Source organism: Puntigrus tetrazona, chromosome 9 (genome assembly GCF_018831695.1).
Source record: "Puntigrus tetrazona isolate hp1 chromosome 9, ASM1883169v1, whole genome shotgun sequence".
Classification (NCBI taxonomy): Eukaryota; Metazoa; Chordata; class Actinopteri; order Cypriniformes; family Cyprinidae; genus Puntigrus; species Puntigrus tetrazona.
The window spans coordinates 5,474,761-5,489,411 of NC_056707.1; the positions used below are offsets into that span (position 1 = coordinate 5,474,761).

General features: G+C 37.5%; 1 protein-coding gene across 7 annotated transcripts in view; it reads right to left on the reverse strand.

The window, feature by feature from the left end:
* Positions 1–14,651, reverse strand: part of myo1b (myosin IB) — a 57,973-nt gene that overhangs the window by 11,447 nt on the left and 31,875 nt on the right. For 4 of the 7 annotated variants that reach the window (XM_043249315.1, XM_043249317.1, XM_043249318.1 and 1 more), the window contains exons 8-19: positions 11,127–11,225; positions 10,507–10,610; positions 7,964–8,111; positions 6,500–6,618; positions 5,655–5,741; positions 5,196–5,261; positions 4,802–4,807; positions 3,049–3,153; positions 1,655–1,717; positions 1,261–1,461; positions 481–707; positions 13–213 (exon numbers count right to left, since the gene is read on the reverse strand). In XM_043249315.1, the coding sequence (XP_043105250.1) occupies positions 13–213; positions 481–707; positions 1,261–1,461; positions 1,655–1,717; positions 3,049–3,153; positions 4,802–4,807; positions 5,196–5,261; positions 5,655–5,741; positions 6,500–6,618; positions 7,964–8,111; positions 10,507–10,610; positions 11,127–11,225 (1,426 nt within the window). The remainder of the gene's footprint in view (positions 1–12; positions 214–480; positions 708–1,260; positions 1,462–1,654; positions 1,718–3,048; positions 3,154–4,801; positions 4,808–5,195; positions 5,262–5,654; positions 5,742–6,499; positions 6,619–7,963; positions 8,112–10,506; positions 10,611–11,126; positions 11,226–14,651) is intronic. The other 3 variants (XM_043249316.1, XM_043249319.1, XM_043249321.1) reach the window with 1 other exon arrangement.

Genomic DNA, 14,651 nt, shown 5'->3' on the forward strand with positions numbered 1-14,651 from the left:
TGGTGGTCTAACCTGGCTGGACCCTTCCAGTGGGGCCAGGTCTGTTTGCAGAGCATCTTGTAGCGCTCCAGACAGGGCTCATAAGCCTGGCGGAAAGCATAGCCAGCCCTTCTTACGCGTACATTCTCCATCAGACCCAAGTAGCGCACCTGGTGACACACTAGTGAGTCTGTGAAAATGTGGGCTGCTTTCTTGTCATTGGGTTTGATGCACCTGAAAAACAACGACATGTATTAACATTCTCAAACCTGAATAGAAATGTTTGAAAAATATTTGAAAAATAAAATAATATACTGTTCACTAAAAGAGAAAAACAAAACAAAACAAAAAAAATACATATACACCCATTACTGGTATAGTAAAATAAAAAAAATGAACTTTATTTAAAATTTTCAATTCATTTTTAAATCAGGTTTGGTTAAAAGTAAAAATAGTTCTAAATGAACAAGATATTATGTAGTATTTATCTGTGATTGTTACCTGATATAGTTGGGGTTCTTGGTCAGCAGGTTCTTCATTAGCGTTCCAACTGAGGCTCTGAACTGGAATCCAGCTGTGGGGGGCCGCTTGAGGTTCACTTTAGCTGGGTTTCCCTCAGGAAAGAGAATCTTTATCAGGCTGTGATTGGCTTTGTACATGGCCTGGGATAAATCTCTGTACAGGAGGTCATTGTTTTTGTCCACAAATCCCTCCACCCGATACAGCACCTGTGTATACAGAATATCATGTTCAATAACTCTTCTTTACACATTACTCAGATCTTTACAATGTGCTTGCTTCTGAAAACAAACAGTGTGGATTGGAAAGCAGTTATCCAAGGAAATCTCTCTGATTAGTGTAAGATGGATCCCTCTGGCTTGTTTATTATTATAATAATTTTTCAAAACACAAAAAAATAAATAAAATTTGTACAGCTGTAACTCACAGACTAAGACTAAAAAATCTTACATTTTACATTTTTAAAAGGAATTATGGATAATTATGTGGTGGTGTTTTTTTTGTTTTTTTTTTGCAACAAATGAAATCTGGAAGCAATGTAAATGTAAAATACATCACTGTTGGATTGTTGTGGATTATGCTTTAAAAGAACTGAGATCTTCTCCACAACTTAGCAGAACAACACAAATGCAATTAATATACAACACTGTATCTAGAGTTATTGTGACCATATGATGGACAGTTTATATGGCAGTGTATGTAAATCTACAATCAAAAAGAGAGAGCGAGAGCTCAAGGGACGTTGAAAGGCTATCTTCTCACCTTGCCAGCGTAGTGCTGGATGCGGAAGCAGTTGTGTGGTAAGCTGTGGTCTGTGAGGAACTTTGAGTTCTTGCTCTGTCTGCTCTCAAAATGCTGGTGTTCAGCACAAACTGTGTTCAACTTGTCCAGGAAAGTCTCATCTGTCACTGTGCCTGGCCTCAAACACTCCTCATCCAACATGGCCAAAATCCCATTTTTGTTCTGAAAGTAAGAATTATGGTTATCAGATCAAGCACAACATATTAAAAACATGAAATTGTAGATTTATAGGTTTTAAATCATAAGAGTGAGCATTGAGACAATTAAGCTAAACTTCTAGTAGATATCACAATTTAACATATATTAGTAAATATTAATGCAATACTTGTAAAGCTACTGTCTGATACACACTCACATTTTCAATGAGATCACATATGATGGCGTTGTTGAAATACTCAATGTTGGTCCACTCAATACCCTGTAGACAAAAACAGAGGCACATCAGAGATTAGCTGCGTTTACGTTCCATCCATTTTCTCTTTCTAAAGGATATTCCTAGAACACTGTCTTAAGACTAATCTTGTAGATTCAACAGAAAAACCTGAGTGGTTTAGGAAAGATGCAGACAAGCTTTACTATACTTGAACAGGTACACACCAGATATCCAATAACACATACACATAGTCCTGTCATGATTATTACATAACTGGCTGAGTGCAATGATTTGATCTAATTGCAATCACTAAGATACCAGAATGCAAGTGAATGCAAGATTATTAAAGCAATATAGCAATAACAATATTAACATTGACCAAAACAATGATAATAATAATAAATATATTATTACTACCATTTATTTTAACTATAAGGTTAATGTGAATGAACACTGCACTGTTCATTCACATTAACTTGCACTGAAGATAGAGAAGAATAAATTAAATGCAGTCAACTGTATGACCAATAACCAACCGTCAAACACAACAATAATTTCTATACATTTATACAGTTCAGTTATGCAGTTCAAACCATGAATACACTGCAGATGGTTGGATGTCCATGCTGTTTTATGTCATGACAGCTTCTGTGATATTTAGGGTCTGAGTGAAGTCCCATTTACGCCCCATTAGAGAAAGATGGAACCCACTGAATTTAAACAACAAATCAGAGCCAATCAGGTCAATGAATGCAACAAGCTGGAAAATAGCTGTGGGCTAATTGGACTGTGTGAAAGCTCCTCAAACTAGGAGGTAGATGTATGCGGGAGGAGGGTTCAAAAATGGGGAATGTGGAATGTGGATTGGGGCAGACTGGTCCCTAGACCCCTGCGTCCCTCCTCGGTCTTCAGAGCAGTGGTATTTTCCCATGCACTCTACTGGAGTGAAGCCAGAGAGTGGAATATCACAGTGCAGGGGTCACGGCAGCGTCAGGGCACATACTCAGAGCTCTGAAAGCAAACAGTGCTCCAAGCTCTTCAGGGACAATTGTGTTTACCCTGACTGGAGTGAGGGATCGTTTCCGTCCCCACAATCACAGCTCGAAAGGAGAAGAAATAGGAAGCAAATAGTAGACGAAGGCTGTTTGGAAGAAAACACTAGCTTAAACTCTGTATATTAAAAAATAATAAAAATAGCTAGTGGTCGGACATGTCCGAAACTAGAAATACTTCCTTCCCACTGGTGACTGTCCACAATACATCCCACAATCCTATGTGTGCAGGGGTGTGGTTGACAAATAATTCATAAAAGACCATTATTTTTAATGATTTTATATTTTATTTTGTATTTGTCCTCATGTACTCATGTTGCTTACCTCACGGACATACTCCTCCTGCTCTTCTCGGAGAGTAAGCTCGATGAAGATTTGCTGGAGCTTCTCATTGCAGTAGTTGATGATGAACTGTTCAAAACTGTTATCCTGCAGAAACAAAAAGATAAATGAGAATCCATAGACTCAAACGATAAACTTGATAATTAAAATGTACACTGCAAACTAAACCACGGCACTGCAAACAGGAGAACTAATATGGCAACCCTCACTCAGTGTTATTTACTAAACACATTTCTCTAGGTGACTATAAGCTGGATATATTGGAAATTTTGGTGACTTGAGGAGGAATGTCACACACACAAAAAAACAACTTCAGAAAACCTGTAAATATTTGTTAATTTCTCTAATATAATACTTCTTTAAACTAAGTCGTCCCACTGAAGCTCTGCAGCAAAGTCTGCTCTTACTCCAGATATCTTCACATTGGTTTGGCACTATTCGTGATAGAGAAACTGGGGAAAATTCACACACAGTTGTTTAATGCAACCAATCTTTTATTCTTAACTGCTGCTTGATGGAACTCTGACAGATGAATGTATGTTTCCGGTGAAAACGGTTGGTGTGACACCCGCAAAACAAAACAGAATTGTTTAAAATAGTCTTGTGGGGCACCGCCTTAAAGAATTCAGAGCAAATCACTTGTAGAAGACATGTAAAATAGCCTTGAACAAAGTCTGCGCTTATGAAACAGGCCTTTATAGCTAAGATTAAATTAAGGTGTAACACGGTACAAAATACATCAAGACTGCATAATCTTATCTGCATCTCTTAATGGAAGTGAAGTCTTTAACCTCTTCACCCACAGTAAATGTTTTCAGGATTACAAACGCAGGGTTAGAAAAATTTACTTCCCTTTCTCATGCTAAACCCCAATCAGTGAACTGACTCCACTGTTGAATTAAAGCAAGAGTAATACTCAAAGCTATGCTCATTGGCTTATGATAAACAGTCAGGATTGTACTATTTAGCCATGACACTGGGTTTCAAGAATTATTCAATCCTCTTCTTTTTTTTTAATCTTTAGAGCAATCCTACTGCATGTTAGTCTCTGCAACTAAAGCCACTGCAATCATCAGTGCCAATGGGCCTGGCTTGAGGAAGCACTTCCAAAAAGCAGCATATGGCACCAGCTCATTGTTTTACTTGGCACGGGCAGTTTTATTCTGGCAGCTTTTGCTGAGAGGCCACACTGGCATGTCAGCCTGCAGCTGCAGTGTTCTAGAAGTAATGAGAGGTAAACCTGTTCAAAAGAATAACCTCAACATCTTTTACATTTTCTGAAGCCCCAAAAGCTCAAACATCATGGCAGATCTCTGGCTGGTTTCAAGCTTAAAGAAATACTTCACCCAAAAATGAAAATTGAGTAATGCTAAATCACCCTCAAGCTCCAAAAAACACTATAAAAGAAGCATAAAAATAGTCTGTATTACTCATTCAATATATTCTGAAGCCATTCGATATGGGTTTGGAACAACTCGAGGGTGATAAATAATGAGAGAATTGCCCTTTCAGGGTGAAGTGCTCCTTTAAGGTCTTCCAAGTTAAGGATGAATGGAACTAATGCTGTAACATCAAGCGTACAGGTCATACTTAATACTACTAGGAAACACTTCAGGGTTTTGCTCTAGCAGTGGCTTATGTTGCGGAGATAAAAAGAGCAGAATTAAGACTAGGATTAAGTGCTAAAATCGCAGCATGCACACTGCCTTGGGATTTCCTCTGCAGTTCTACTTACTCCATTCTGTCGTCATGGCCACAACAACATAAACAACATTCAGGAGAGAGTGATACGGTCAGACAGCAGAACACATGCAATGGACAAATGTAAAACAAAATGGTGGAAAGGTGAATTAGTAGGCCTGAGTAGTAGCTTTACAGTTACAGTGGGATTTAGTATGACAACAATAATAAAGTCACCAATTTAAATTAAATATAACTTAAAATAATTCATGCAAGTGCAATTTTGTATTTAAATTTAGACTTCTCCACAAGTCGCACATAGGTATTAAGCGGTTGGAGGTGGAAATGTGTCCGTTCAGAAATGCAGAAATACTTTTCACCAACATCCAAAAATTGTGTTTATTGTATAGGTGCGTTCAGTCTGGAAACCTGTATTTTACATCACTTACCTCAAAGATTTCAAAACCATAAATATCCAGGACTCCCATTACTTTCTTGCGTGCTTTGGTTTGAGCCTGATCAAGACAAGAAGAATGTGAATTTGTGAAAGGCAGTTTACTCGCTGTAAACACAAAAGTCAAAAGAAATGGCGCTATTACTTCTTGAGTAGATAAAGAGAGTATGAATCAAGCTTATTGTTTGGCAAATTTTTACATCCCAACTCCAAATTCATGTAATCTGGAATTTTGCGTCAGGGTGAAAGATATCACCACACATATTTCCCATTACAAATTTGATGCGTTGACCAAAAGAAAGCTGCTTGTTTTGAAGATGACTTGCACGTGAGTTATATTTCATACTTCGCTACACTATTCGCAATAGTCCTTTTTTTTTGCTCATAAAAATGCAGTTGCTGTGACTGAGTTTTCAGCAAAAAACAAAGATTCGTTGAAAATCCAGAGACATACCTTGATGCTTTCATTGATTCGGTTCACCAGCCAGCTGAACAGTCGGCTGTAGAGGTTTTTGGCAAGAGCGTCACGAGCGTAATAGGCCTGAAATGGGAAACGTCTCAAATTACAATCAATGTCCAGAATATCTGAATTACAGACATAAATATATGAATTAATCTCTAGCTCCAACTTCCTCTTTGTCTCATGGCTGTATATAAAATAATGCCGTATGTCAAGACAACATTGTTTTTTGAAATCATCATGTGGCCTGGATCCAAACGCTTTGAGGCCTGTCGTCTATCAAGAGTAAGTGGTTAAACTCTTAACAACATGATGCTATGCCAAGGACACATCACAATAATTTCTAATTATTAAGTTGGCTCGACAACATACAGTCACTGTTCAAAGTATAGTGAAAGTTCATTCATTCACTCAGAACCCTCCAGACTGTTCCAGTATAAACTATACATGGCTTAATTCAGCCGTGAAGATATTTTTCTGTCCAAGTTGTTTGTGTTGCATCTATCTAGCTGTTTGTGAACTTTAGGGGCTTTCTGGAATGTCTCCCATTCATCTCCACTGAACTTCAAGTGTCACTGTGAAGATATTCCTTATTTTTTAAGCTGAAACCATCACATTTGGGATAATGATAGTTATTTTGGACCAGGCACGATGAGATTTCAAAAGAAGAACTACTGATATTGCAAGAATTGTCCTATCATTCTATTTTAAGCTTTCCAATATATTCTGATCATGAATGACCAGTCATTTACAATGACTGAATAATCTTTAAACAAAAATAAGTTTTTCCCCATTTCAAGAGAGTTTGTCCTGCAAACAAGGAGGGTGTGTGCGCTGACCTGGGCCACGTTGAGTGTGGTGGACACCTTCTCCATCTTGGCCTCCACAGTACGGAAGCTGAATGCTCTCTCCAGCACAGACTGCTCAATGCCCAGCAGCTCACACATCTCTTTCAGGTCTGGGACAGGAAATGCAAAACAAACCCAGGCAGATCAGATTAAAGAATTATTTATGGATAGACTAGACAGTGTGTTATGCAATTTAAACAAATTTGCCAATTGCTAAAGCTAAACAAAAACTCCTTAAAAAATAAAACCAACAATCGTTTTGATCAAAGGCCTGTCTCTAAAAATCTAGGGGTCAAGGTTAAGACTGATACAAGTTAAGCCCCTTTCAAGGAGTTTAAGCTGAAGAGTATTTTAAAAGCGCTTCTTCTCTAGGGCTTTTGAGAGGATCTGGACATCAGGTATACAACCCCCCTCATCCCACATCTCAGCTCAATCTGTCTCATTTCAGCCCATAGCTATCAGGTCAAAAGGGCAGAGGAAAGCACATTATTGCTAATGGGTTTAAGCACAGCAGACAAACCAGACGCTGTAGTATATATAAATGGAGGTGTTGACATGGACTGTGGTGTTTAGTCTGGGCTGGCCACTGCCCTGGCTATAGGAAACCACTAGAACAAGCAGTGATGAGCAACACTCATTTGCAGCACATGTATTTGAATAGCTGACATTACATTTTTTTTCAAGCCTTACAATTTTAGAGTAAACCGAGTTGTTCAGTAAACTGTGCCACATCCAATTAAAATGTGAAAACCTGACGGTGCAAAAAAGTTCATTGTGAGAAAATCTGCTTTAAAGTTGTCCAAATACGTATTAAATGGATACGATCTTTACCTAATTTTCTAATGACTTTTGGCATAAAAGAAAAATCAATAATTTACATACAATGCATTCCATACAATGCATTTTTGCTGTTGCTACAAATACTCCAGCAACTTTAGAATGGTTTTGTGGTCCAGGGTCACACCTGTCATTGCTTAAAATATTATTTCCTTTACCTGTTAGTCAAGGAGGCATTTATCTGGCTTTACAAATACATACGAATGTTTTGTCATTATACATTCATGGTACAGGAGGCATTCAGGGTTATCTGGGTAAGTATTAGTGTGGTGTTGATTGACTATACAACCAACTACAAGCTAATACTGTTAAGAACTCTTGACATATCAATAGATGGCAGTAGTGACCAACTTGGTGAGGAGATGAAGGCACTGTAATATGTAATATACAAGACCATAGTACCTGCTATTTCACAATTAATAGTCATTTGGTTTTCAGTGCTTGCCAATGTTTATGTCATGGTATCATTAATGCTGATTGTGATGTCGGATCATTCACACTTGAAAGTTTTTTTGCAACTGTACTTTTCTTTACAAACTAAAAGTAAAAAAAACAAACAAAAAAACTAAAATGTAAGGTTTGCATCAGTGATGCTCTTCGGAAGAGCCTAGCACTCACCGTTCTTGTCCTTGATCCGACTCTCATCAAAGCCGTTGCAACGAGACTCTGGTTTGAACTCGATATTTCCCAGTTTGAGAACAGCAGCCACCAGCTCCAGTATTGACTGAACCTCATCCTCCATGAAGCCCACAATTTGCATAGCATTCTGGGAAAACAGAAAATACATTTAGTCAATAGAGGTCTGCTGATGGACATTTAACATGGCAGTACATATGGTGGCGTTTGTAAAGTGATTGACTGGCCCGTAACCACACCACTAATGGACAGCCTGAGGGTGATGAATGGAAATTTCCATCAGTCGGTCAAAGAGAAAAGATTAAGGTTTGCAGCAGGTCTTAAGGATAACTTCCATTATGTAAAGAAAGCAGGAATATTATTATAATTTTTTGAGGACGTTGTCTCAAGATCTTAATTCATCCATACATATGAGAAATGTTCTTAACTCAAAACACGTTTTAGTTCTTTATACATTTTATTTTTATTTTAGAGTAAAATATGACCCCATAATCACCTTAAAGAGACACCACCAACCAAAAAAGTGTCATAATTTACTTTTTTGGGTCTACAGGAAAATAAGTAACAGATTTTTCAGTTTTTACAGTAGATTTGGCCAACAGAATCATCAGCAGCTTATGATTTATCATGTTCCTCATGCTTCCACAATAGCTTGTGTTAATATTTGTTCTCGCAAAGCCATAAATTGCGTTCAAAATGTCATGGAATCGCTGATAATAAACGTGCAAGCAGTTCACTGCCAAAGTCAATGGTCTAAAGGCCGGAGATAAGAGAGAGTGAGATGTAAAGGGCTGAAATATGACATAGCTAAAAGTGAATGCAAAAACAATAACTTTCTTTATCTCTGAATGAATGGTAATTCAATCCTTTCAGAGTGTAAACACTCTTTAAATATTTTTTTCACGTTAACAAGACATGTCTCGAAGAATGAACGTTCTGCTGAGTTTTGTATATTATTTACAGCCTAGCATAAATAGCAACCATCCTCCCTCGTGGAAGTGTTTACGGTCTCCTACACACAGAGCCTTATTTATGCTTAACCTTATAAACTACAAATGTCTACACTGCAAAAAAGGCATGTTTCTAATTAATTAGATTTGACTCCCCAGGCAAGGGGTTAAAAGACAGAGCCAGAGGCCCAGCACATGCTGAGTTAGGGTGTTCTGATGTCAGCATGGAGCTTGGCTTAGGCCTATTGTTCATCAGAACTGCACTTTATTGTCTGATACGGTGCTGAATTCTGATCAGTTGGCTGTGGGCAGCATTGTTTGTTTGGAAACAGGCATTCTGCATTCATTTCCAGAAGACAAGCAAAGATGGCACAATATGCATGCCTCAAAAATCCAGGCCCATCAAGAAAGGTTTGGGCTAGTTGATATAAAAGTCACTTGTCTTAACAGGCCAGAGAACAAACAAAGGCAGCAACAGTGTCAAAAAACTTAATATTCAAGCACATTATGCATTGTGTCCTGTGTTTTCCCAGCGTAAAAACACAACTTTTCAGGTTTTGTGCCAGGAAAGTTCATTAAATTGATCAAAAGCGCAACTATTGAAGCACAACTATTTTCAACATTGATAATAACAATGATAAATGTTTTTGAGCTCAAATCAGCATATTAGAGTGATTTCTGTAGGATTACGTGACTGAAGTTATAACAATTATAAAATATATTACAATAGGTAACATCTCTTAATTTATGATATTTTTTTCCACAATATGTATTGTATTGACAAAAAAAAAAGCAGCTTTGGTTGAGCGTACAAGACTTAAATATTTAAAATCTTTAATTACTTCACTTTTTACTGTTAGTTTACATTCATAGCTATTCATTTTTCTTTTTTAATGATTATTATCATTTAATTTTGAGTAGTTTAGTCTGCAATATATTCCAGATCCTTCTAAAATGCAGTACCTTGTTTATTTTAAAATAGCAACTAACAACTACCCTTAATTTTATCCCTTACATAATTTACAGCTATTATTGGAAATGATAAAAGCTTAATTCCAAAAATACATACAATTTTTATGCAATTTGTTGCAAAATGTTTAAAATACATATGATATTGTATTGTTATTATTATTTGTTTGTGTCTCCAGGCCGGTGAGTCAAGAGCCAAAAAAAGCAAATCAAGTCACTCAACCAGGCCTGCAGAAATCAATCCTTATTGTTAAACCCTGCAAATAACGTCCATCCTCCTCATGACCCGTTTTCACAATAACAATAAGTGTGCATGAGAAAAACAGAAGCATGGATTCTATTTACAAAAGTCAGCTGTGAGCAGGTGGAATTCCCCCTTAAATCAACTTCCCTATCTTCAAGCAGAGCCTTGAATGGAGCTCAAATTACATAATGACACAAGGCATTTATTTAGATCAAACTCTACCTCAGTGGGGTAAAGGGTGATCTTATCCAGGTAAGCCAGGGAGATAAGGTGCTTTGTTAACTTCTCACCATACAGAGTGCCATGAATCGGAGCTAATCCCAGTCTGAACCAATGACACACGCTATGAAAAGAAAACTTACTCTGACTGTTCTGAAACTGGCAGCATCGTCCAGGCCATTGACTGTCGCCGAATCCAGGCTAAGGTAGTTATATTTGCTGAAGTCTCGATCCAGCTTCAGTTTTTCTGAAAAAACAAACAAAACAAAAAACAAAACAAAACCACAATTAGAGTGGTTAACCATTTGTACTTTCCTTTTATCCCATGAATGTCCTATCCTGCTCCTGATGGGCCAACATCCTGCAAAATTTTGGTTCCACCAACTCCAATACACTCCTCGATTAGCTGGTTCAGGTGTATTTAATTAGGGTTGGAACTACATTTTGCAAGACATTGGCCCTTTAAACTGTCCTGAGTTTCGATGCATGGTCATGTCATAAATTGCTTTCAGATTATGTTACATGCCTGAAATCAAAGCTCTTCATTGTGTACTCTCCCATTAAATGTCAAACAATGACTGTGGTCCAACGGTATTCAAATAAACCACGAATGAACCATAAATTCTGTTTCCTGAGTCTTTAACTCAGATATGTTTCAGAGCAATCCAGTAATCTTTTCCACACTATGTCCTGATAGCCACTGAATGGATTGTGCTTCAGGAATGCACATGTAATCATAAAAACTCTATAAGTGGTCTCTTACTGAGCGTGTCATCTGATGCTCCAGAAAGCAGCTGGTAGAAGATGTGGAAATTTCTCTCGCCCCTGGGCTGCTTTACCACACGGGATTTCTCCAAGAGATCTGTGAAAGGGAAATATCAAAGCACAAAACATTTCAAGAGCACGCACAGCTGACTCAGCTTAAACAGAGAGCAAAATAAGGGTTTCTGAGGGGAAAAAAAATCCATTCATTTTATCCACAGAGAAAGTTAAGATGACATTTAAACTTAAAAGAGAGTCCTAACATGAGCTACAAGGCTGTCTTTTTTTCAACTTCATAAAAAAAGGTTTATAGTGGAATTCCCAGTGAAGAGACACACAGATGAAACTGGCCATAGACAATTCTCTCCTACTCTGAACAGCCATTTCAGAGAAAAACAAAGGTGTTTTCCTGTTTGCATCAGAATGATTATTTAGGTATCCATAGAGAAGTTTTCATTGTTCATTGTATTCAGATTGAGACAGGAAGTCTCACAGGAGATATTCATCTATGGGGAACATGTCAAACCACCCACGCTCCATCCAGATGTGTGCCTATTAGAAAACAGCAGCATCAGCCCAAAGCCTTGATTACTTTATCAACAACAACTTTTATTAGTTTGATATGAGATAAGACAAGACATGAGGCATTGTTTATATGAGCACCAAAAATTATGCAGCGGTATTATCTATGAATTACTGATAATTGAGATAACGCTTGACAAAGCACCAATAAAACCTTTTTTAACAGTTCAAACTCACTGACGTTGCACTAACACATGCATATATGATTTTGCTGGTAATATAAAATAGTTTTCACAAAAATTGTAATTATTGTGAAGTTTACAACCATAACACACAACTCATTTAACCAATAACAACATCACATGCAGGTAGTTAATTTTGTTTTTTCTAAATTTTTGCTGTCACACCATAGGACACAGTCCAATATGTATTTGTCAACTACCCTTGTATATACACACACACCGAAATGCAATTAAATATAGTAAATATTGCTGTTTACTACTGTGTACTGGTATATTGGCTCATATAAATGAAAACGATTCAATATTCAACCTTTTAGAATAAATTAATATTCAAAATATAAATTACAATTTACCAACAAATAATTCATGGACTCTAGTGCCCATGTTAATTAAATGTTTTAGTTAATTTATAAAAGCAAGATGGCAACGAGCAGTCGTTACTTGCCGTTTTATCTTGTGCCTGTCAAAGGAGTGGCTTAGTGGCTGTGGGCCACAAGCTCATTAATAGTTTAGAGCCCCATTAAAGATCCCCTGTTGTGGAATCTTCCTCAGCAATAATCAAACATTAAGGAGTATCCTTTGTCTCTCTTCTCCCCCATCCTCTCCTTTAACTTCCAGAGATAAATCATGCTGTCTGGTGTAAGAGTAGCGTCTGAAGCAGGATGAGTTTGAGGAATGCAGGAAAACTTCAGCCCTGAGGGGACTCCACTCTGACCTTCCACCTTCTGTACACTCGCAGACCTTTGATATTGCTTTCACACAACTCTAGTAACAGCCAGCAACTTCTGACTTCCACTCAAAAATCAAAAGTCGTTCTTCTCTGGATTGCTTTGAACTGACTTACTCGAAAGCATATAAATCGGAGCGCAAGATAATTTTCTCCCATACATTGTTGCAAATATAAACACTCAGCAAGTTTGACATTGAAAATTTTTTATTAATGATATTAAAATTAGCATTCTCCATCCGATGTATTGCTTGGTCCACTGTTTTGCCATCTTCCATCTTGAATGTCTTTTTTCCCCTACTCATCTTGGAGAAATGCATTCTGGGATTAACCTTTTTCTGCAAGGAATTGTCTGACTTATAATAAGACTAAACTGAAACATGTCAGCATAAAGTCTGTACCTCTCATATGCAATAACCTTCACATTGGGAACATGCTTACAATGCCTTACGTTTAAGCTGCTCAGAGTTTGTTTGTTCAAATGATCTAAAACAGTTTCTAGTGGGGAAAATGATGCTGTATCAGATGACTCCAAGATTGTTTCTTACTTTGGAGGAAAGCCCTCGGGCTTCAAAGCAGTCTGCAGCATCTTGTTATAGCCTGTCTGTGGACATGCAACTTGGTTGTTTTGAAGCGCTCACAATAGATTCTATTGTGTAGACTACATCAAGCTGTCACAGTTTAAACTAGACTGATTTTAGACAGCCGAGGCCAACTGCACCAGCTGTGTGCAAGTTAAGCTTAGTCTAGTTTTGATGGAAAGGGGAAGTTAGTTACAATTTATGCACCACCAAATGTAAATAAAATTACATTGTTAGCATTGTTAGAACTTCAGTAAAAAAAAATATGTGGGGGAATTGTTTTTAACTATGGTTAAAAAAGCCAATCACACATCAGAAAAAAACTGTAACATTTTGCTCCTGCTTACTGTGTGTTTTGCTGTATATGTTTGTGGAGTCAAAATAAGAGATAACTGAAAATAGGTCATGCTGTCCAAGGAAAGTAACTGTCTTCATAAACCCAAGCACAGGCGTTTCTAGATCTGGGTTAAACGGGTAACTGTCGAGTGAAGTAATTCTTTGCCGATCCAAATATATCCAAAGTACATTTTTTTCAGACAGTGTAGTGACTCCCCTGCATGTGATGAGTGTTGTAGAAAAATCAGCATCATTAAGAATGGGAGATTGACTGATTCTCTCACGTGGATAGTGACACACTATCTGATCGACTAGTTACTCAAACTGCTGTACTATATAGGTTACAAACTCTCCCCAAATCAATGCGCAAATGGACAAGCTGTGTAAACTGCTATAGGAAGCGGCTGTGGGATTAATTATCTCTCAATTATCTCTGCATGCCAAGTGGTAGCACTTTCGTTTCCATTTAAAGATTAAGGTCACTCGTCATTATTGGCTTAAAACACATTTCTGACCAGAGAGATTTTTCTACAGTTTTGAAATTGGCTGCTATTTCCGTAATTATTTAGTAGGTTAGCTGACGTAAATAATGCTCTATTAATGATCTCAACATTTTCAACACCATTATTCGATGTTGAAATTTATAGTAATGTATTAGAGTCTGTGCATTAGACAACTAATTCAACATTATACCAAGTGCATAAGGAAACATTTAGCTAACTGGACCACTGGCTTCAACAGTTAAGTGCCAAGCCAACTAGACTGCTGGTCTGGCTTTGAATTTGCAGAGAGACAGGCTCAGGGGCATATTACAGGAACCATTGCTATGCTGCTACAAAATAAGGACATGCTCTGGATGGTTTGTGTGTGTGTATAAATGCAGCACAGCTTCCCAAAACCCTCTCTGAAAGCACACAGCTCGGAGCAAGAGTAAAAACACAGCCACTTTCTAAATTCTTAGAAAGAGGAAAAAAAGCTGCCCAAAATGAAGCCTCCGTCATCATTTATTCTCCCTTGAATGTTGTCTTTGCTCTCACATGACTTTTTCTTCAGAAAATACAGAAAGAGAATTTCTGAAGAATGTTCATGCAGTTATCTATAAATAGAAACAATTTTTT